We start from the raw sequence: 20,806 nt of genomic DNA on the forward strand, positions 1-20,806 counted from the left end.
AACGCCTTGGGGTATGCAGTAGGGTATGGATTGGGGTGTGCCATCAGGTATACATCACGGTATGCCCTAGGGGACGCCACATGGTATCTAACAGGGAACGCAGTAGGGTATGTCACAGGGAATGCAACAGAACCAGCCCTTCTCTGCTGGCACCAAGGCATTTCCCTCTACAGGGATGCACCAGGCACTGGTGCTCTGCAGCGAGCTCTACTGCTCTATGTTGGGATGTTCAGTTCATGATGGGTGTTGGCTTTTTTTAATTATTATTATTAAAAGAAGGTATCAGCCTTCTGTTTGATGTGCTGTTGGCTGTGGTTGCTAAGAGGAACAGTGTACAATTACAGTCCCAGTGATGTCCACTCTAATAATACACTTGGCTCTGCATAGCTCAGCTGCAGACACAGCTCTGCTATAAAGAGCACGGTTGTTCAAGCAGAGGAGTACTCCAACTTATGTTACATGTGAAGGGTTCGTGGAGCATTGCTAAACACCCCCCACTGAAAAAAAAAGAGCCTGGACATGCCAGTGAGTGAAACTGACAAAAACCTCTCACCAGACACTTAGTTTCAAAGTTTTAATTAAGAAGGTATTTCCAGAGGTGTGAAGAAACCGTATTGTGTCCACTAAGATATTCTTGCATGCCCCCAGCCATGCAGGCTCTCCAAGCCCAACTCACCCAGGTCCATCCCAAGGGTCCACACAGCTCAAAATTACTCCTGCTACCAAAACACTAAACCAAAGTCAACAAGGAGAAATCAAACCCAAATCACAGAATCACTGGATTGTTTACGTTAGAAATGGCCTCCAAGATCATCAAATCCAACCATTCCCCCAGCACTGCCAAGCCGACCACTGACCCATGTCCCCAAGTGCCACATCTATGTGGCTTTTAAATCCTTCTAGGAATGGTGCCTCCAACACTTGCCTGGGCAGCCTGTGCCAGGACTGGATAACCCAGATGCCAAATGATCCCTCCAGTGCCAAGCTCCCTCATGGCAGCATCACCCCAAGCTCTACCAGCCATTCATTCCATGACTCCCCTTTCCACCTATCTTTTCCTGAAAGGTTTGCAGAACTCCAGTTCAAGACTCAGCAAGATTCAGAAACAACATGAAGTGAAGGACAAATTCAAACCAGAGTTTTCCTGATGGATCCCCTTAGAGCATGAAATGGACCAACTGGCTGAGGGGAAGCTCTTTAGAGGAGCTGCTGGCAGGAAGGGGGATGATGTGACAACATTCCTGTGCTGCAGTGCTGGCATCTCTTTTGGGATCAAAACAAGTCCCCTGAGATAAGCTGTGAACATGTGCAACCCTTGAGCATGGGCACATTGCCAACAGGTGAAAAGAGGAGCCAGGTTAAAAAGCCAGTTAACTGCCTGTTCTGCAGAAAAAACCTTGTTTTTTTTAAGATCCAGTGGGGTACAGTGACACTGTCCATAGGTATAGGGATGTGGTCTACAGGTACGAGGATGCTGGCAAGGCAGCTCACTGGGTTAATGCATTAACTTCTGAGATCCTCTGGTGGGGCAGAGCTGTTGCCATTGCAGTCCTGAGAGAAAGGGACAAACAAGCCCCTAGAAAACAGGAGCATCTGCTGGGAGCAGATGGGGGGGCGAGCGGTCCAGCCCCCGGCGCCAGCAGCACAGGGAGGGGATCACGTTGATCCCGATTTATCACACCCCGGCACAGTAATTCCCCAGCTTGGCAGTGCCCAGCGAGACGAGCTCCTTACGTCCGGGGATCAGATTAGTCTGAAAGGTGCTAGAGAGACACAAATCCTGCTCTGGAGCGAGTGTTTTATTAAAGGTTTTTATTTTCTTAATTAATGCTAAATTATCTAGAAATGGCTGGCAGAAATATCTGATGGTGGAGGGCCTAGGACTAGAGCTGGCTAATGTTGTATCATTATTCATATATGAATATTTACATAGAAATTTATATATAAAATAAAATCGATATATTTATTTATATATATTAATAAAACAGGGATATATAATAACTGATATCAACGTATGAATATATATAAATAGGATATCCACATTACTCCCTAATATGATATAATATCCAATATGCCTTATTGACACTGATAATATATCACATCAACTCCTATATACCACATTGATACTCATTATCAACCCCCTTATCTCACACCAAGGCAGTTGGAACAACTCTTTTGTGCCTCATACCTGAGTTTGTCTCCAGCCAGGGCTACCAAGCCTGATTGCATAAAACAATTCCTGGCTTAGGGCTTGACCGAAGTATTTAATGAATCTGTGTCAGTGCATCCAATTGTTTTGGTTGGAAGAAGAAACTGTGCTTGGAGAAAATCAAAACCCTTTACTATCAGAAAGGAAATGTTAAATTATTTAACTTCACATAGCACTTTGCTTTTGACCTGTAGTGATCTGTCACCTTTTGCCCCATCAAGACATTTATAAAAGATGTGCAGTTTGGGGCTGAACAAATCCCTTTTGCATATTTCTCCTTGCTTCAGCACATGAACTCAGTCACCTGCACACTCTGGTCGCTCTTTGCACTTCATTTCTCCCCCTCTCTCCACAATGGACACCACGCTCCCATCACACTGTGGCTGGCTACACGTTCCTGAGAAGCACTTTGAGACTCTCTGGAGACAGGAGATTTATTATTTATCCTACATTCATCCTGTGAATGCACTTAATCTTGCCCATGATGCTGCAATATAAAACAGTTTACTGGGTCTGTTGGCATGGGTGGCAATGCTGGGACAAAAGAATAAAGTAAATTGGAATAGTCCTTCTTAACTCAGGACTGTCATCACCCTCAATTTTTTGCTAATCCCCTGCTGCTCCCTGGCCATCATTCCCAGTCTTTATTTTGGATTTCTTAGGTTGCTCAGCCAAAAAAGGGTGGACCCAAGAGCGACCTGATATGGGAAGACTGTGATGCATGGAGAGTTTAGAGTTCCCTCCAGTCCCTTGCTGCTAAATCTGGGACTGATTTTGACTGCAATTTGTCTCATTTTGATTTATAACAGCATTGGAAATATATTGATCTGGTAAAAATCAGCAATTGGTACAGGCAATGGGCATATCTGTGTGCTGCCCAGGGGCTTGGCAGGGCCAAGAAGAGAAGGAGTGGGCATAGGGAGAGGTGCTGGGTTTGATACTCACCCAGAGCAATGAGATAAGCAAAACTGGAGCAGAGAGTTTGCAGAATTATCTTAGGTTACAGTAAATATTGGTTTTCATTATTTTATTTTATTCCTTATTTCCCTGATTGCTGTGGTGCCCAAGAGGCAAATCAAGGTACAAGAATCCAGGCACTGCATCCAAGAGAGGATCTCCAACAAGAGCAGCAAGGAGAACAAGAAGATGAGTCAAAAACTGGAGTGATGCTGTGGCAACAAATGTGTGGAGAACAGAGAAATGAGACAGGAGCTCTGTATGTTCTACAGATGAGAATGTGTGTGAGGGGAACGTGTGTGCCAAGTGAAAATGCACATCAAATTAAGGATGGAAATCCATGGTTTCAACTCTGTCTCCAGAGGCAGAAAGTTGGAGGTGCATGTGACACCTTCCCAGAAAGACAGTCCCTCTTTGACACTGGTACTACAGTAAAACATGTTCTTAGCAGACCATGGGCAATTGAGGACAGCCTTTTTCCCCCTTCATCCACCATTATCACCGAATCATCTAAGCTGGAAAAGACCTCCAAGTACAACCATTAACCTCAAGGACCAGTTATCAGAGCCACTGCTTTCTCTCTCCCTCCTGCAACTGTGCTGTCACTGATGGTTTTCATAGAATCATAGAATGGATTGGGTTGGAAAAGACCTCCAAGATCATCAACTCCAGCCCTTGGTCCAACTACAGTCCCTTTACCAGATCATGGCACTCAGTGCCACGGCCAATCTCAGTTTAAAAACCTCCAGGGATAGTGAATCCACCCCCTCTCTGGGCAGCCCATTCCAATGCCTGAGCACTCTCTCTCTTTTGTAGCAGAACAACCAACCAGTTCTGCACATAACAGTAAACAAGTCACACAAAATCAGCAAAGACACAAATATTATTTCAGTTTTGTTTCCAATAAGAAAGCCAGGAGTGAGCCCCTCAGCCAGGTCAGGCAACCAACAGCCCACTCATGGACCACAACTTAATGTGCTATTATTGGTGCCAAGATGGACTCTCCACTCCAACACTCCACAGTGCAAGACCCTCCCAGTTCACTGCTTCTCATGCCATGAGGATGCTGCTCCAAGCAACTGACTCATTTCACAGATGGGCCCTGGTGTCAGACACAATTCCACACAGAGTTCATGAAATAGGAATGAAGAGCAACTTGACAATGCCCTCAGTGCCACATTATCTATGGTAACCATTAAAGCTGTGCACAAACAGAAAGGCAGGTATACTTCCATTCTCTCATCAGTTGGCTTCAGTAGGAATTTGGTAATAGCTCAGCTCCAAATACATGGTAAGACCAGCTGACGTGACACTGCAGGCATCTAACAAACTAATTTTTTCTCATTACCTGCAACATATTGAGGAGCAGACTCCGGAACTTGGTTCCTTCCACCATGAAAAGGGCCATTTTGTCACAGAGCTTGGCTGCTGTGGAAGCAAAGCTGCGGTCTGTCACCGCTTTCTGGTAAATGGTCTTGACTATCTCCCCCAGCATCTCCTCAGAGTTGGTAGAGTTCTGGGCCTCCTCCATGAATGTGGTGAGCTTGGAGTCAACATCACTGCTGTTGTTCCTCATGCTGTTGAGAATTTCAATTAGTTTGTCCATTTTATTCTTTTCAGGATCGGTGCTTTCCACCGTGACTTCGTCCTGGTCCGTGAAAAGGGAAAGACAAGGCGTCTGTTACACAAGGAAAAAACAGACATATCAGCTCTTGTCCTTGCAGCAGCAGAAAAGGGAGAAGGGGATTGGGGAAACATATAAACAGACAGAGAAAAGACAAAGCATCTTTTAGCAGCACAATAGTATAATCTCAGCACTGAAAACTACAAGTGCATGCATCCTGCCCCAGAAATGTTCTCCATTTCCCACAGCACTCAATCCCAAAGTCCTCCTCCTCAGCTAAGGGAGAAGATGTCCTTGAGGATCCCAAGCCACGATGCCAATGTCTGACCACTCCTGACTGCCTCTGGCACCTTGGGCCACTTTCTGGTGTCTGCAACATCATGACAACAGACATTCTCTTTCCATCTTTTTAGAAAGTGCACTGGCATTTGCAAAATGCTCAGACTACAATCCTACTTTTTAAATATATATTTAACAATATAAATTGAGATCAAAGATGTCACACGATCCCAGTATTTGAAAGACTCTTAACTTTTCCATCTCTTGGCTGTTACCCTTTTCACTTCACATCATTACTGTAGAAATTATTGCTTCTTTTCAACATTTTAATATGCATTTTCCCCTTCTCCCCAGTGTAAGGCATGCTTCCCACTAGTTTTGGTCTGCTCCCTTCTGCTTGTCCACCTCAATCTTATAATGCTCTATGAAATACAAACCCGTACCAGATTTTTGGACAAACCCAACACCAACCAGTAGTTGGAGTTGTCCAAACCTCCCAACAGTAGGCTGGTTGTGTGACAACACCCACTCAAGGATGGGTGCTTATGTGATGTGTTTCTAATAAGATCCTAAATTCTTGAGAAGAGCATTAAAATTAATATACTGAAGATCTCTGATATACTCTCATTGCTTTGAAGAATTATAAAAATAACTAGCAAAATCTCTTCCTCCCCCTCAGGCCACATACAGAAATAGTAAATGTTCATGCATTCAAAGGTATAAATTTCCAGCATGCACTCCCATGGAATTGTATGTGCTCATGTTATTTTTTCCCTGTATTTTGGAAATCTCATTAGTGATAACCCTACGGATGCATTTTCCAGTCTGACAAAAGAATTTCAAGAATCTGAGTTTCACAGGGGGCAAATGGAGATATCATCTCCAAATTCCTCAGAAATCTGTGGCTGAATATTGTTTCCAAAAAGGATTTCTCCTCCGTCACTTGCATGCAATAGTTTTGTTATTGTTGGGTTGTTGGAAGGAAGGGGGAAAAGATAAGGGCATTTCAATTCACTGTAGAGATAAAGGGATATCAACTTTAAAGTAGTGGAGCCCAACTATTCATGACTCAAAAGCCAAAGTCTGGGATTAAGCTATGTAATTGCAGAGAAACAAACTGCCTCTTTTAGATTTTTTTTGGAAAGCGGATGAGCTCTGCAGATCAAGAGGGAGCACCAGCCTTTCCCAAGGGTAGGGGGAAGCCTGCCCCCATGGATAGGGGAGAGTTCCCAGTCCCTGAAGAACTCAAGCTGGCAGCAACCTCAACCAAGAAGTCAAGGTCAGAGCCTTAACTGTGTCAATAAAAGGCCTCCTGAAGAAGCACAAAGATACCTTAAGAGAAGCACTGACACTGGGAGATTAAGATAAGTTGGCTGCATTGATGGAAATGTGCCCCAAGCCCACCCCACCCTTTGTGTGGAGAATGGCCAACAGCCAGACTCTTGGAAAAAGAGAAACTCAAGGTTTCCCTAAGAAGTAATACCTTTTCTTTTAGTCTCCTCCTCAGCCTGTCTTTGGAGGACTGAAGCAGATTGATCTTGGGTCTTTCCCCAGTGCGCTCATGGATACTGTCCTTCCGCTTGGTCTCCGGCTCCTGGATGTACTGCTGAGTCTGCTTCTCCACAGTCTCTGGGCCTCGGGGTGTCTCCACGGGGTTATGCACCGTGCAGGCGGAGGTGTCCTCAATTTTCAAATTCTCAGTCTCTTTGGCGTTTCTGTGCGTTTCTTTGTCGTTGGGCGAGTGCTTCTGGTTGTGGTGCCATCTCCGGTTCTGGCTGTAGCCGTGGTGGCCCGTCCTGCCTGAGGAGTGAGGGGCCTGGCCTCCTTGGTAGACTTTCTGGTGGTCCCTGTTATGTTTGGTGCCACCTTGCTGATGATCCGCGTGCTGCTGAGACTTGTTGCCGCTGGGAAGTCTCTGCTGTCGCCTGGAAAGTCAAAGAAAGTCTTTAGTTCACCTATTCCTCCATGGCTCTGCTTTGTCAACACATCTGTCCCACCACACAGGGGACCACGGAAAGGGAGCCAATTTCATGACATCTAACAGTCTAGTACCAAGTCATGCTTCTAAATCTCTTTTAGTAACAGTCATATTTCAGCTGAAAGTTTTTCTCAAGTTAAGCTGAAGTGATTTTGGTTCCCAAGAAAAACTTTCCCAGGTTTCAGTGTTTTCTGTGTTACTTCCATGCTAACCAGGGAAAACTTGGTTAGCCACAGCAGAGCAGCAGGAAGTCCAGTGGGCAAGAAATACCAGGAGTTATTTTCTTCTGAAGACTTAAGGAGCTCCTGATCCACCTGGCCTGCAGCATCATTTACTCCTCTTGCCTGCCAACATGCCACAATGCTGCATGGGTTTGCAACACACCATTTTAAGTGTATCAGGAATTCCTAAGTGGAAAAAAAAATAAACTAAAAGGTATATTATCAAGTAAACTGGCAATTTGCCCACCAAATGGTTTTGTTTGGCTTTACTTTATGCATGTCCTTCATCACTGCTACACTGGGACAGGACACACGCATGGATGAAGAAGGTGAGGACCACACCTGGCTTGGGCAGCATGGACAGCCAGGACCACAACCTCCAGATGGAGGGCTATGTGCATAGAGCTCCAAATGGATAACATGGAAATTCAACAGCCACAAAGAGGAGGAATTGCCCCAAAAATGGTTTACTCTGAAGGAGTGAGCAAGCCCCTGCGTGCTGGCCGTAACCAGTAGCCGAGATGGCAAGTCTCCAAAAAAACAACAGTCGAATGGAAGAAATGCTTTGGCAGCCTCAGACATCTCAGATTTCCAAACAGGCTGCAGCGTGGCTATCCCCAGTGGAGAAGGCAGAGCAGGAATGCCATCATCAAGGATGCAGCTAAGATGGAGATGGTCCTGGCATTGGCTGTCCTTACTTGGGATGGTGCAGGGTTACCCTAAGCACACCAGCAGCTCCTTGCCTGCCTGCTGTCTTTTTAACATTCAGCCTTGGCTCTGAGAGCACGTGAGATGTCTTAATGCCTGGCTCCTTACAAGACTGCTGGGAGCAGAGCTTGAGAGTTGCACAGGGCATGTCCCCAGGATCATTCCCAGAAACAGGGAAACAACTGTAAGCACTGTGGTGACCAGAGCAGTCTGCATCTGTACTGGTTTTGTAGCCATTATAAAACCCCTGCTCAGTCTCATCCCCTACCCCAAGTCCCCACCTCCACTCAGATAAATTGCAGCTTTTATTTTAAACCTGCCCCACAGCAATTAACTTTATTTTCATCACTGGCACTGCTCACCAAATGGTGCTCAGACGAAGGAAGCAGCCATTCACAAATACATTTCAATGGTCAGCGGCTCAACAGCCTCCAACCCTCCCTGCCAAAGCCATCTGCCCATGGAATCTGTATTCCTTGGCATCCCCAGGAGTTAAACCTATTTTCTGAGGCCAACTGGCTTTTAACCATAAAGAGTGAGGGCTCATGTTTGGCGAACGCAGGACGAAGAGGCTTGTTCATGGCAGTGGGAGGAATTTGTGTGTAGTCCCAGACCACCAGATCCGGTTTTCTGAGATACTCAATGTGTGGTTTTTTGGATACTTTTTTTTTCTTTTTTTTAAGCTGAATGGCAGGGAATTAAAAAAAAAAAAGAGAGAAAAAGTAGATGGGAAAAGCTTTCCTTTTTGCTGGAGCTTACCAGCATTTTTATGAGTACAGATTCTCCACATCAAGTTTTCCTGGCATTTCGTTGTTTCCTCTCAGTAACGCAATCACATAAACTGCTTTGTAAAGAGCAATGCTTATTAAAAGGGAATGTCAAAATAAAAGTTAGTTAAAACCCTTATCTGGTACTAAGCCCTCCCAAGCTTAACTGTGCAAGTTTTGCTTTCTGTGGTTTTGTTCTTTCAGACATCTGAGTTTAACTGTTTGGTTGCACTTCCAGTCTTGAGTTATAAGACAGACAGTCTTCTACTGTATTTAATTTGTAAATATTGCACAGAAACTATAAAAGCTGCACACAGACATGGCTTCAATTTCAGCAGCAGTAAAGGAAAATGCCTGAAATGAGCTGGGAACTAAACTCTACTGTAAATTCCTGCAAGAAATGCATGCAGGGACAGTTTTTTGCTAAAGACATAACATAAAGACTGTAAGCCAAACCCTTGGTGTTTAAGGGCTGTGAATGAAAAATAAGTCTAGGATTAAAAAAACCCCAACAGTTAAGCCAATATGGAACATGCAGGAATGTTCATTTTGGGGCTGTTGCAATAGGACAGGGGAGGACAGGCAGCTCCATCCCTATGCAGGACAGCTAAAAGGTGATACCCCCAGGGCAAGTGGCAGAGCAAACACAGACCAAAGCTCTGTAGTCACTGACCACAGGATGGAAAACATCAGAGTTAAACAAGTCCAGGGAAAAAAAACCTGCGAGAAATAAAAGGAAGGAGAATGGCAAACAAGGAGCAACATCCGTGACTTGGCAGCAGGCAGGGGTCTAGATGATCATCCAGCATTCAGGCAAAGACTCGTCGTGTGCTTTTATCTTCCCAACACCCCAGCAAAGAAGAAAAGCCAAGAAGAAATAGGATCTGTGGGGAAGGAGAGCCAAAGCAGGGGGAACAGGGCCCAGATCTTAAAACCTTTTGGACTGAACAGCATCTCAAAGCCTGGGAGGTTGGGATGCCACATCCTTGCTCTGGGGTGTGACCAAAAACTGGATAGAGAGTCCCAGGAAGGGACAAGATGGGGACCTGGGCACTCCACCACACACCCACTGTAGGTAGATGGAAACAGCCTCGTGCTTGTCCAAGGGCAGGAGTGTAGGTGGACAGATGACAGCTTGAGCTGTTGTTCCAAGACAGTGCCTTTGGGTGATTTGCCAAGCTAAGGGAATCAGCACAGGTAGGAACTCAAAGGCACCTCCCAACCCAAGCTTTTAGGTCTGAGATGCTGAAGGAAGGAACAGCTGAAGCTTGAATCATACACCAACATCTCCAAGAAATGCAAGAATTCAGCCCAGAAAAATGCTGCAGCTGCAGGGAAATCCTTTCCCCATCCCTCTCCTCATCCTTAGCTGTATGGACACAGTGCCTGGCAGGGGATCCTACTTCAGCAAGAAGAAAAAGTATCTAGACAGCACAATGGTCTCATCTCTTGACTCCATTTAACACTAAATAACTGTTTTCACTTCAAAGGCTGAATTCCAATTCAGTTCAAAACTCCCTGACTTCAGTGGGATCAGGGATTTGGCCATTGGTCAATGTGGAAACTGAAGAGACTTTCAGAGTCACAGAGAAATTGGAAAAGTACTAAAAACCAAGGGCAGACACTCCAGATCACCAAGATGGAAACAGGATGGTATTGTTTTTGCCATTGTTTCTCCACCCATTTTTAAATTTAATTAACTAAATGAGATACCTTTTGACAGAATTTATATCTGACAAATGTCTGCTCTTTGTAGAAGCCCACGCAAATAAATATAAGGCTTCAGCTGTCTTGGTGATTGCCAGCCTACGTGCTCAGAAATACAGAATTCCTGCAAGTTTTTACTACATCATTTGCTCCCAAGGAAAGGAGCTAGAAGGCACAGGGCTGGGGAAAATATCTCCAGACACATGGACAGCTGTGCTCTAAAACACAGTTGCTCTGTCCTGTCAGCCCTGTCTGTATCCCCCCCGAGCAAGTCGAGTCCTCCAAGAGCCCTCACCATTTGTTTGGCATGTGGAGAGCTGGAGGAGGACAATGTGGGGTTACATTCTCCTGGTGGTTGCACAGAGATTTGGTTTGGCAATTCTAACAAACACTGAAAGCTAAGTAGCTACAGTAGACCACCGGTCTGATGAGGAGTGTTTGAGGGAGCTGGGGGGGCTCAGCCTGGAGAAAAGGAGGCTCAGGGAGGACCTTCTTGATTTCTGCAACTCCCTGACAGGAGAGGGGAGCTGACGTGGGGTTGGGCTCTGCTCCAGGGAACAAGGGACAGAAGGAGAGGAAAGGGTCAGGTTGGACATTGGGAAAATTTCCTCATGGAAAGGGTTGTCCAGCCCTGGCAGCAGGTGCCTGGGGTAGTGGGGGAGTCCCCATCCCTGGAGAGATTTAAAGGGATGTGGCACCTGGGGACATGGGTTACTGGTGGGTTTGGCAGTGCTGGGGATTGGTTGGACTCCATGGTCTTTGAAGTCTTTTCCCAATTCAACAGTTCTATGATTCTATACATTTCCCATGGCACTTGAAACATTTTCCCCATGATGCAGAGCCCTTTGTATGGCCAAATAGAATGAGATTCCATCCCTGGACTCAGAGACTGGGTGCTCTGGACATGTTGGTTTCTGTCCTTGAAGAACCTTCCTGGACACCATGCTTGCCCCCAGTCCCAGGCAACTTTGCCATGGGACAAACCCTCCAGGACAAAATAAGTTCCTTGCAGAGGAGAAATTTTGATTTGTCCTGATTTTGTACAAAGCTTGATATTTGCTGGGCATTGCCAGGGCCATTAGCAATGAACAACTGATAAGGACTTGCAGCCACTCAGGCAAGAGGCAGAGAAGGAAGAGCAGTGCTGTGGTGACAGTCAAGCCTTCATCCCTTTCATCCTTCTGGAGCTTGAAAGAAAACAATCCTCACTGCATCTGGCAGACAGAAAGTTTCTTTCCACCTTCTCCTTTGCCCAGACAGGGTCTCACCTCTGTGCCAGGATGTACAGGAATATAATGCTAAGTATTGGAAGCATCTCATGATCAGCTTTGCTACAAAAACACCTGCAACTGATTAGCAATTGCTGTTATAAGGGATAGATTTGGATCACAGAATCACAGAATAGTTTGATTTGGAAGACACCTTAAAAATCATTCACTTCCAGTCCCCTGCTATGGGCAAGGCCACGTTCCACTAGATCAGCCTGCTGCAAGCCCTGTCCAACCTGGCCTTGAACACTTCCAGGATCTGCTGCAGAAATGGACTCGGTGGGACCTTCTATGCTCATGAGGACCCCAGACCACACTCATCCATGACATCCAACAAAGCTGGGGAAGCACAGCATTCCTGAGGAGCTCACCAACTCTACCTGAAAATGGAGAATTGGTAGGGTTGGCCCTAAGGGATGATAGGCCACCTCTCTCCACCTCCCTTCTCCTCCGTGAGGTCTGGGGAATATTGTTGTTAATATAATAAGGAAAACAGTCTGAAATTCTATCATAGAGGCCTGACTTCCTCCAAAAGTATTCTTCACCAAGCCTACCTCCATCAAATGCACTCTGATGCTTTACATGCATGTATAATGATAACTCAGTATCTCCTTGGTGCATCAGAGCCCAGCTCTGGCCATTTTCTATCCTTGCTAGGGCTGAGAGTGGGAAACACTCAAATAAGTTTGACAGTTCCACACAATTTAATCAAAAACCTCAAAACCTCACAGAAAGCAACAACCACCAGCTCCAAGGATGAAGAACACAGGATTTGTATGTGTTTTCCCTTTGGCTCTCTCTCTCTCAAACTGGTTTCCCTTGGCTCCAGTTTAATTTTTGTTTGCATTTTTCTCAGATGAGAAGGGAACAAGATGTCATGTCCACTCCTGAGAACAAAAATTAAATTATTCACACTTCTTTCATGCCTTTCTGTCACTAAGGTTAAAGGCCACCCCAGCTGCTAGACCAAGCCCACGCTGTCTGGACAGACACAGCACTTTGGAAGCGTAGAATATCCACCTGTCAAAATGGTGGTAATCAAGATTTAGAACCATCTTTGAACAGCTGAGATGAAGAGCATGCTTTAAGTCTTACATGTATGCATCTTTGAAAACATACAGTGAGCTCCAGAAGACAAGCACAGCCAACAAAAACAATGCTGTGGGGAAAGAGATGTTTCTGATGAGGCTCACAGCCTCTGGCTGCTGGGAAAAGCATTATGAAACCTTCATGTGAGCAGCCCACATGGGCACAACTTCTCTTGTCATCACCTTGTTCCCAAGGTTCAGATGCTGCTGCTAACCCTCCCCTAGGCCTGGACATCACATCTGCTTTATTTGCTAGAGATGATTTTGTTTGGCCTTTACAGCATAATTAGAGTTACTTTAAGCTGATAGTGTTGCATTGATGTTTACAATGAAGGTTGTAAAACACTGGAACAAGTTGCTCAGAGAGATGCTGGCTGCCCCATCCCTGAAAACATTCAAGGTCAGGTTGAACAGGGCACTAAGTAACACAGGTCTAGTGGAAGGTGTCCCTTCCCATGGCAGGGGGTGAGACTATATGAGCATTAAAGGTTCCTTGAAACCCAAACTCTTCTATTAGCATGATTCTGTGCCTTATAAATCCAAAATTCTGACTGACTCTCAAGCAAATGGATAAATGAAGAACTCCCACCACAGGACCAGCACATGAGCACCCAGTCCAGGCTATGCTGCAGGAGCAGAGACAGCACTGCTGGGATGAAGGACATGGCACAACATCCCTCAGAATGGACTCAAAAGCATTGAAGTCTTGTCTACTTGTGAAGTCCAGTGAAAGCCCTCACACTCTGCAATGCTTCACTGCACAGGCTCCTGAGTCAGCTATTTTCATCTGAGCTTCATGGAAATGAATCTTCAGGAGGAATTTAAGTAGCTGTTTCACAACACCAGCTTGGGAAAGACATCCCAAGTACAGATGGCATGCAAGATAGCTCCAAAACAGCCCTTTTAATGCTTTGCTGGATTTCCCACAAGTCATTAGGGATGTCCAGATGGAGGCCCTTGGTGCACAGAGCGGGCAACCAGCTAGGAAGGCACCCTCTGGACTTCAAGGCTGACTGCCCAGACTGGTGTAGAAATCACTGCAGTGATTTCATGTAGAAATTGCTTGGAAATTGTTGTCTTCATTAACTACATTACTTGGAATTATGTTGTTGGATTAATAGTGTACTGTAAACAGGATTGCAAAAATTACACGAAAACCATTGGAAAATACAGTGACAAGGAACTGAATCCAGTTTAGATGAAATAGTTTAAATTAAGACACAACCACAGTACACAACATTTCCCAAATGCAAATGGATCCTGGACTCCTGCTCAGAATGCAACTTGAATGAATACAGATTAATCTTTTACTACTTTGCAATAAAAGAGCTTATACTTCAGACTCCAGGCTGCCTCCTTTAAAAATACACCCAGGCTGATTAGTTATGCTGAGATCTGCTAATCCTCCAAGTGATATAAACTTTAAACCCATGCCAAGATGCACAGACAGCCCACCACCATCCCTCTGTGGTCCTGCCCCTCAAGACACATCCTAAATAGTACGATGAGCCCCCACCTGCTGCCTTTGTCTTCAGCTGTCTTCCTTTAGACCTCTGTGACTCTTTGACCTGCAGCAAGGAGACATCCTAGGGTTTTTTTTTTCCATATCCTATTTATACCAGTGCTTTCTAGTGAAGAAATAAATGTCTTTCCTGTAGGAACTAAGGCAAGATTTGACAGGATCTCCTAACAGCTGTCCAGACATTTGTGATGACCCAATGTCAATGGCAAGCAACTGCTTCTGAAATGGGGTCCAGTAAAACATCAACCCAAGCTGGAGAGATGCTTTGGACTCAGGTGTGTCAGAATCCTTTACCAAACACATATAATAAAATTCTTTAAAAATGACGTGGCAGGCTGTAGTATTTAGTCTGGCATTTTGGGAGCCAGGATTGATCTGGAAATTGATTTATTGCAACCCAGTGACAATCGTTTTGCAAATGTTTACCTTACTCTGTCTCACTGTCAAAAGAAGAGTTCATAGAATCATAGACGGTTTGAGCTGAAAGAGGCCTTTTATAGGTCATTTAGTTCAAACCCCGGGCAATGAGCAGTCATGTTCAACAAGAGGAGTTGTCTACTCTTGACCCCAATTCTGCCTCCTCCCTTATGCTACCCCTAATACTCTTCTGGATTTGCTGAGGTGTGTCAGAAAATTTACTTTCTATTGGATAAGCTTCCACTCACCAGTTTTCATGGGAACACACTGCTTGGGGTGGGGGGAGGCACAGAGCTGGGTCACCTTCTGCAGCTCCAGTGTCACGAAGCTGTTGGTCCTTGCTGCTTAGGGACCAGCCCCCCCAGCTTTAATCAGGAAATTAGGATGATCCATAGCATCTGCACAATGCTGGGAATGGCTGGAGCAATGTTAGTTTAAATGAAAGAAAGAAGCCTGTTGTCCACTCGTGCCCTGGAGGCTGTCATGCTAAATAAAGACATTATCAGAGAAAGAGCAGAGACTCAGCGCCTTCATGCCTGTCAATGACCCCGACACCTTCCAAATCAATCTAGGGACTCTCTTTCCCACAGACGGTCTCTTGGAGACAGACTGCTGAGGCTTTAGTAGGAATAAATGGAAACAAAACAGTTAACAAATACTCCAAACCAGAGCACAGTTCGTTTTTTTTATTTTATTTTTTTAATATGGAGATGAAAAATCCCTGGGTGATTTATGTGCCAGCAAAGACATTAGCTGCACATAATAGATGCAATATTTTTAATACTAATATTTTGGGCTGAGACAAGAGTGGGAATGGAAAGTATTTCCAGTGCCTTGACTTCTTTATTTTGCAAACATCAGTTGCTAACGGGGGTCAGACAGAAATATTGTTTCTGCAACAAGAGCCCAAACAACTAGAGCTGGCAACTTCTTCACACACTGCCCATGCCAGGAGGCCCTGCAGAGCTTCAGCACACTGCTCCCTCCCAGATCTCCAGGGCCAACTTCCTACAGTTGGACTTGCAGGGAGAAGGAGTGAGTTGTAAAATGCTCTTTTGCTGAGAGGGTGGCTACTTGTTGTGGTCAAAAACTGGAAATGACCACCCAGACTGTACAACTACAGCACTGAAGAGCTGCTGGACTTCTTTAAATGGGCCAGGTCTCATGGAAAGACAACAAGTGACACAGTGGATGCCCTAAGCCTTTTTCTTACACCCAACAAAAGCATCAACCTGTGCTTGCTCTTATCTCTCAGTTCAGCTGCCAGATACTTTGGGAATTGATTTGGCAGTGGGAAGCCCTGGGTGCTCATTCCAAGGGATTACCAGCAACTGCACCTTACATTTGGGGATCAAATGCATGAGAAAGAAACAGATGATTTCATTTTGTGTTCACTCCAGCAATCAACTTCTGACAACACCTCCACAAACTTGTGCTGGAAAACAAGGTGTAGATGGATAAACCCATTTCCAGAGCTGAGGAGCCATACCGGAAACACTCCACCAAAGAGAAAGCCATTTCAATAACAGATCGGTTTCCTAGTGCAGAGGAGCCTGCCGCTATATTTCCTTCCCTCAATTCTGGCTGGCTGAAATAGCATCACGTAGACAGTTGTGTTTGGCAGTGTGTGACGCTGAAGGAGCAGCCCTGGAGGGCAGTCTCATGGCTGACAGGGTTCACACATACCTGGTGGCCACAAGGTTCGCTGCAAGGTCTGCAGTGGGGGAAGGTCCAACCACAGCCCCTTTCCTCCCTTCTGTCTGAGTTTTCTTGCAGGCAAAGGGGAGATGCTGAGAGCAGTTCCTTTTCAAAAAGCAATTTCAGGTCGATGAAACACTGCTCTGGTGTTTTACTGTCCACCTCTGGCTGTCTGCCCTGGGGACAGCTCTTGCACTGCTTCCCTGTGACCCATCCTACACCCAAGCGACCCAGCAGCACCCCACGCATGCACATGCAATAAAGACTTCCCTTCCATGTTGGGCTAAAAATAAATATGTCACATCAACAGCTGCCAAAGCAACACCAATATAAGCAATGCCAAAGTCGTGGAGCAGCTGGAGCAAGTCCAGAGGAGACCATGGAGATGCTCCAAGGGTTGAAGCCCCTGTGCTCTGGAGCCAGGCTGGGAAAGCTGGGGGTGTTCAGCTACTGCCACCTTCCTATGCTTAACAAGGGCTTGTAAAAAAAAAAGAGAAAGTGACTTTTCACACAGGTAGATAGTGACAGGACAAGGGGAAATGGTTTCAAACTTAAAAAGGAGAGATTTAGATTAAGTGGTAGCAAGAAATTCTTCCTGTGAGGGTGGTGAGGTCCTGGCACAGGTTGCTCAGAGAAACTGTGGCTGCCTTATCCCTAGAAGTGTTCAAGGCCAGGTTGGATGGGGCTTGGAGCAACTTGGGCTAGTGGAAGGTGTCCCTGCCCCTGGCAGGGGGTTGGAACGGGATCAGTTAAGGTCCCTTTCAACTCAAACTTTTCTGTGATTCTCTGGTTTTATAAAGGTGATGAAGATGTCCTGGATGTAGGGCCAAAAAAATTGAGTTGAAGCACTGCTCCTACGAGGAAAGGCTGAGAGACCTGGTGTTGTTCAGCCTGGGAAAGGCTCTGCAGAGACCTTATTGCAGCGTTTCATTACTTAAAGGGGAAAGAAACCTTAAGATCATTGAGTCCAACCATTAATAAGAGAAGGGCACTGCTGGGATGCAGCACTGCATGCCCACACTTCTCCTGGTGTCACCAAGCCAGGTGGTCCTGTGTAAGCCATCACATCTCTCTTCTTGCTCTCACAGACCTCCTGAGCAGCTCCAGCATACCACTAGTGCATCTAACTGTGAATTAAAAACTCCTGCCCCTCTGCTGATGCAGGGCAGCATGGCACCCACAAGATAAGGCAAGTTATCCCCCAGCTGGGTGGAGGGGCTGCATGCACAGCCGGTGGCACGTGTGGGCAATTACTGCCCCAGCTCATGTGCTGTAATTCATTAAGCTGCAGTAACACAATCACCCAGCTGAGCCCTTTTAGGAACAAACCACCGAGATGATATTGTCCTCTGGGGACCTGCAGCCCGGAGAATTAATTTAGTGCAATAACTCCCAGTGATGCTGCAGACAATCAAACCAAAATGATGATCTGTCTCTAAGCTGCTGGTAACAAACCCCTTGGCTGAGCCCCTGCGACCGCCAGCTCTGCTCGGGCAGGCACAGCAAGTGCCAGCTGCTGGGATTTTCGTGACTATGAACACTTAATCCTTGAGGAGCCTCATTGTGAAGGACCAGCATTCCAATAAGGAACTCTTCACCTCGCTCTTGAGGATGCTCAGCTTCAGCTGGCACAGCGATCTTAGTCATGTGGTTTGGTTTTTACGCAGTCCTCTGAGGAGCAGGGAGTTGGACTCTGATCTTTATGGGATCCTTCCATTTTGAGACATTCTATGATTGGGACAATGGGGGATGGTTTTAAACTCAAAGAGGAGATTAGATTAGATATCAGGAAGAAATTCCTCCCTGTGAGGAACAGGTTGTCCAGAGAAGCTGTGGCTGCCCCATTCCTGGAAGTGTCCAAGGCCAGGCTGGACAGGTCTTGGAGCAATCTGGTCTAGTGGAAGCTGTCCCTGCCCATGTCAGGGTGTTGGAATGAGATGATTTTCAAGCTCCCTTCCAACACAAACCACTCCATGATTCCTTTCTGAGATGCACCTTTAGTGCAGTTGTTCTTTAACACATGGACCCATCCTTCATTACCAGGTCAAAGTTTCTGAATCTTAAGCAGAACTGCAACTATTATTTTATCATCTCCCCTTAAGTGCTTTCAGCTGCCTAGAGAAGTTTTTTGCATCCTTACACTCTAAACACTGTGATTTGTCTAGATTCTAGTATTGCTGCTCATCATTGCAGGCAAGTATACTACCAGAATTACTTTTGTCCTTAGAAAAAAATCATTGGTCCTGAGTTTGCAGAGGAGAGGAGGCAGATTTCCACATCCACCACTAAGCTGGCTCAACTTCCCTGCAACCTGCTTAGCATGGGCAGCTGTGACATCCCCACTGGGTTTGGGATGTTCCCTCTGCACCCCCAAAGACAGACCCCAAGGTGGCTCCAGTAAACCCCACCAGCTCCCAGGAGGGCATAGACAAGACAGGAGCATAAGGAGGAGGATAAACCCCTGACTCCCAGATGCTGCTTCAAGGGTTCAGACCCATGTGCTGTTAAATCTAATTATTTTGACTTGGAAATCCTACTGAGAAGGAAAGGGGTGTTTCAACTTCTTCAATTCCTTTCTTTCCTCTGTTCCAAAGAAGCTCAGTAAATACACTGCAAATCATTTAGCTCAATGCTAATTGTCAGTGAGTACCCAGTCTATCTCAAACATTTAGTTTTGTTCCAGCTAGGAATGGCCCTTTGGCCCTAAAAAAATGTCTTAATATTGTTGCTTTCTTTAATAAACATCCTCTCCTCTCACTGCAAAGCCTTCAGTAAATGGCCCTGAAAGAACAAAAGACATTTCTGTATTGTTTTAAGTTCTCTTCCTTTCTGAAAAACCTCAATTAAAATGGTGAAAAAGCAAATGTGTTGCTACTATACTCTGTAATTATGAACTCATTTCTATTCACTCGCTCAGCGGGAGAGCTTTGTCCTGTTGACCTCTGGGAACGGGTTTCTAAGGCATTTCCAAAATTTCACAGCCTTAAAACCAACATGCTCATGCCAGCCATAAAACATGTTCACCTTCGCCTTCACCCGAAATAACTTGCAATCTTCAAATCCAGAGTGAGGGCTGTTCCTGCGACTATTTTTATTTGTGAAAGGAGCCTTAGCACTGGCCATGAATAGATTGGCATGGGAGAGTCTCTGGAAACAGTGCAACCCCTTCAAGACAGCATGAAAATTGCATGACTATGGGCTGACAGCTTCTTGTAAAGGGTTTTCAGATGAATTAAATACCTTGCATGGCACGCTCCTGAGTGATGGTTGGGATTCTCTTAACAACCCTTCCAGCACAACAACGACCTGGCCTGAAGAGGACACATGTGAGGGTGACCCCAATCTCTTGACTTGCCAATGGGATGTTTGTGGGAAGAAGTGTGGAGATTTCCTTTCATAAAGTCCTTCTGAGAAAACATTTTGCACGACAAAATGCTGGGACAGATTGGTTATATGTGTGTATATCTTGGTTTCCTATGTGTGTATAGACATATCTTTAAACACACAGTGAAAGATTAAGGAAGGTAAACAAGAGAGAAACCCTTCTTTTTAGTAAGAGGTGAAAGAGTGGACAAGATGATGATGTCTGAGAACTCAGAATTAGATAATAATGAATGCAGAGGAGGATATTTTCACATAAAATAAACTAATAGTGTCCTTAAACACAGTAGAATAAGCTAGAACAAGCTAGAATAAAATTCACACGTAGGACTACAAGCCATATTGCTTGAGGGTCCAGTTCTGATCCTTCCATGACTTCAGGTGTCAATAACACACCTATTTATTTTCTCTTTATACTTAAGCCCAAATCCAAGGGAGCACATCCACATCCACAACACAGCTTAGGCACAGCTGAGGACTCTACAGCTCATCAACCAACTCTCCAAACTCCCACAGCTCATCAACCTACCTCCCAAAATCCCAATAAATCTCAAGGGTTTGGGGCAGCTCATGTTCTCTGAAATGTAAGGGCCAAGAGCATGGCAGCCATGCACCTTCTGATACCACTGTCTCCTCAGACCCCTCCAATTCAGCCCATTCTTGCCTTAGGATGTACCAAATGCATCAATTGGACATCACCCACCAGGTCTCTGCCAGAAGAAACCTTCTATAAGGTGCAGACTGTTCACTGAAATGAAAATGAGTTAGGGCTTGTAGCCTTTAAGGGGCTCAGGGCTAAACCCTCTCATCTGTGATGACAACCGTTTTGTGGACAGCTGTTTATGAAAACACAAGGGCTCACCCAGTCTCCTGAAACACCAGTGACTGGTGTTAAATCCTGTGCATTGTCAGCACCAACACAGTTTGGTTGGTAGACCTTGTCAGGGTCTACCCTCCCAGCTGATGTAAGAGGGGCTTGTTC

The 20,806-nt window shown here is 45.5% G+C and overlaps 1 protein-coding gene across 3 annotated transcripts in view; it reads right to left on the reverse strand.

The window, feature by feature from the left end:
• The window catches only part of CTIF (cap binding complex dependent translation initiation factor), a 150,609-nt gene that overhangs the window by 37,884 nt on the left and 91,919 nt on the right, over nt 1–20,806 (reverse strand). For 2 of the 3 annotated variants that reach the window (XM_071580923.1, XM_071580921.1), the window contains 2 exons: nt 6,553–6,994; nt 4,515–4,844 (listed from right to left, as the gene is read on the reverse strand). In XM_071580923.1, the coding sequence (XP_071437024.1) occupies nt 4,515–4,844; nt 6,553–6,994 (772 nt within the window). The remainder of the gene's footprint in view (nt 1–4,514; nt 4,845–6,552; nt 6,995–20,806) is intronic. The other variant, XM_071580922.1, reaches the window with a different exon arrangement.

The sequence above is a fragment of the Pithys albifrons genome, chromosome Z (assembly GCF_047495875.1).
Source record: "Pithys albifrons albifrons isolate INPA30051 chromosome Z, PitAlb_v1, whole genome shotgun sequence".
NCBI classification, from domain to species: Eukaryota; Metazoa; Chordata; class Aves; order Passeriformes; family Thamnophilidae; genus Pithys; species Pithys albifrons.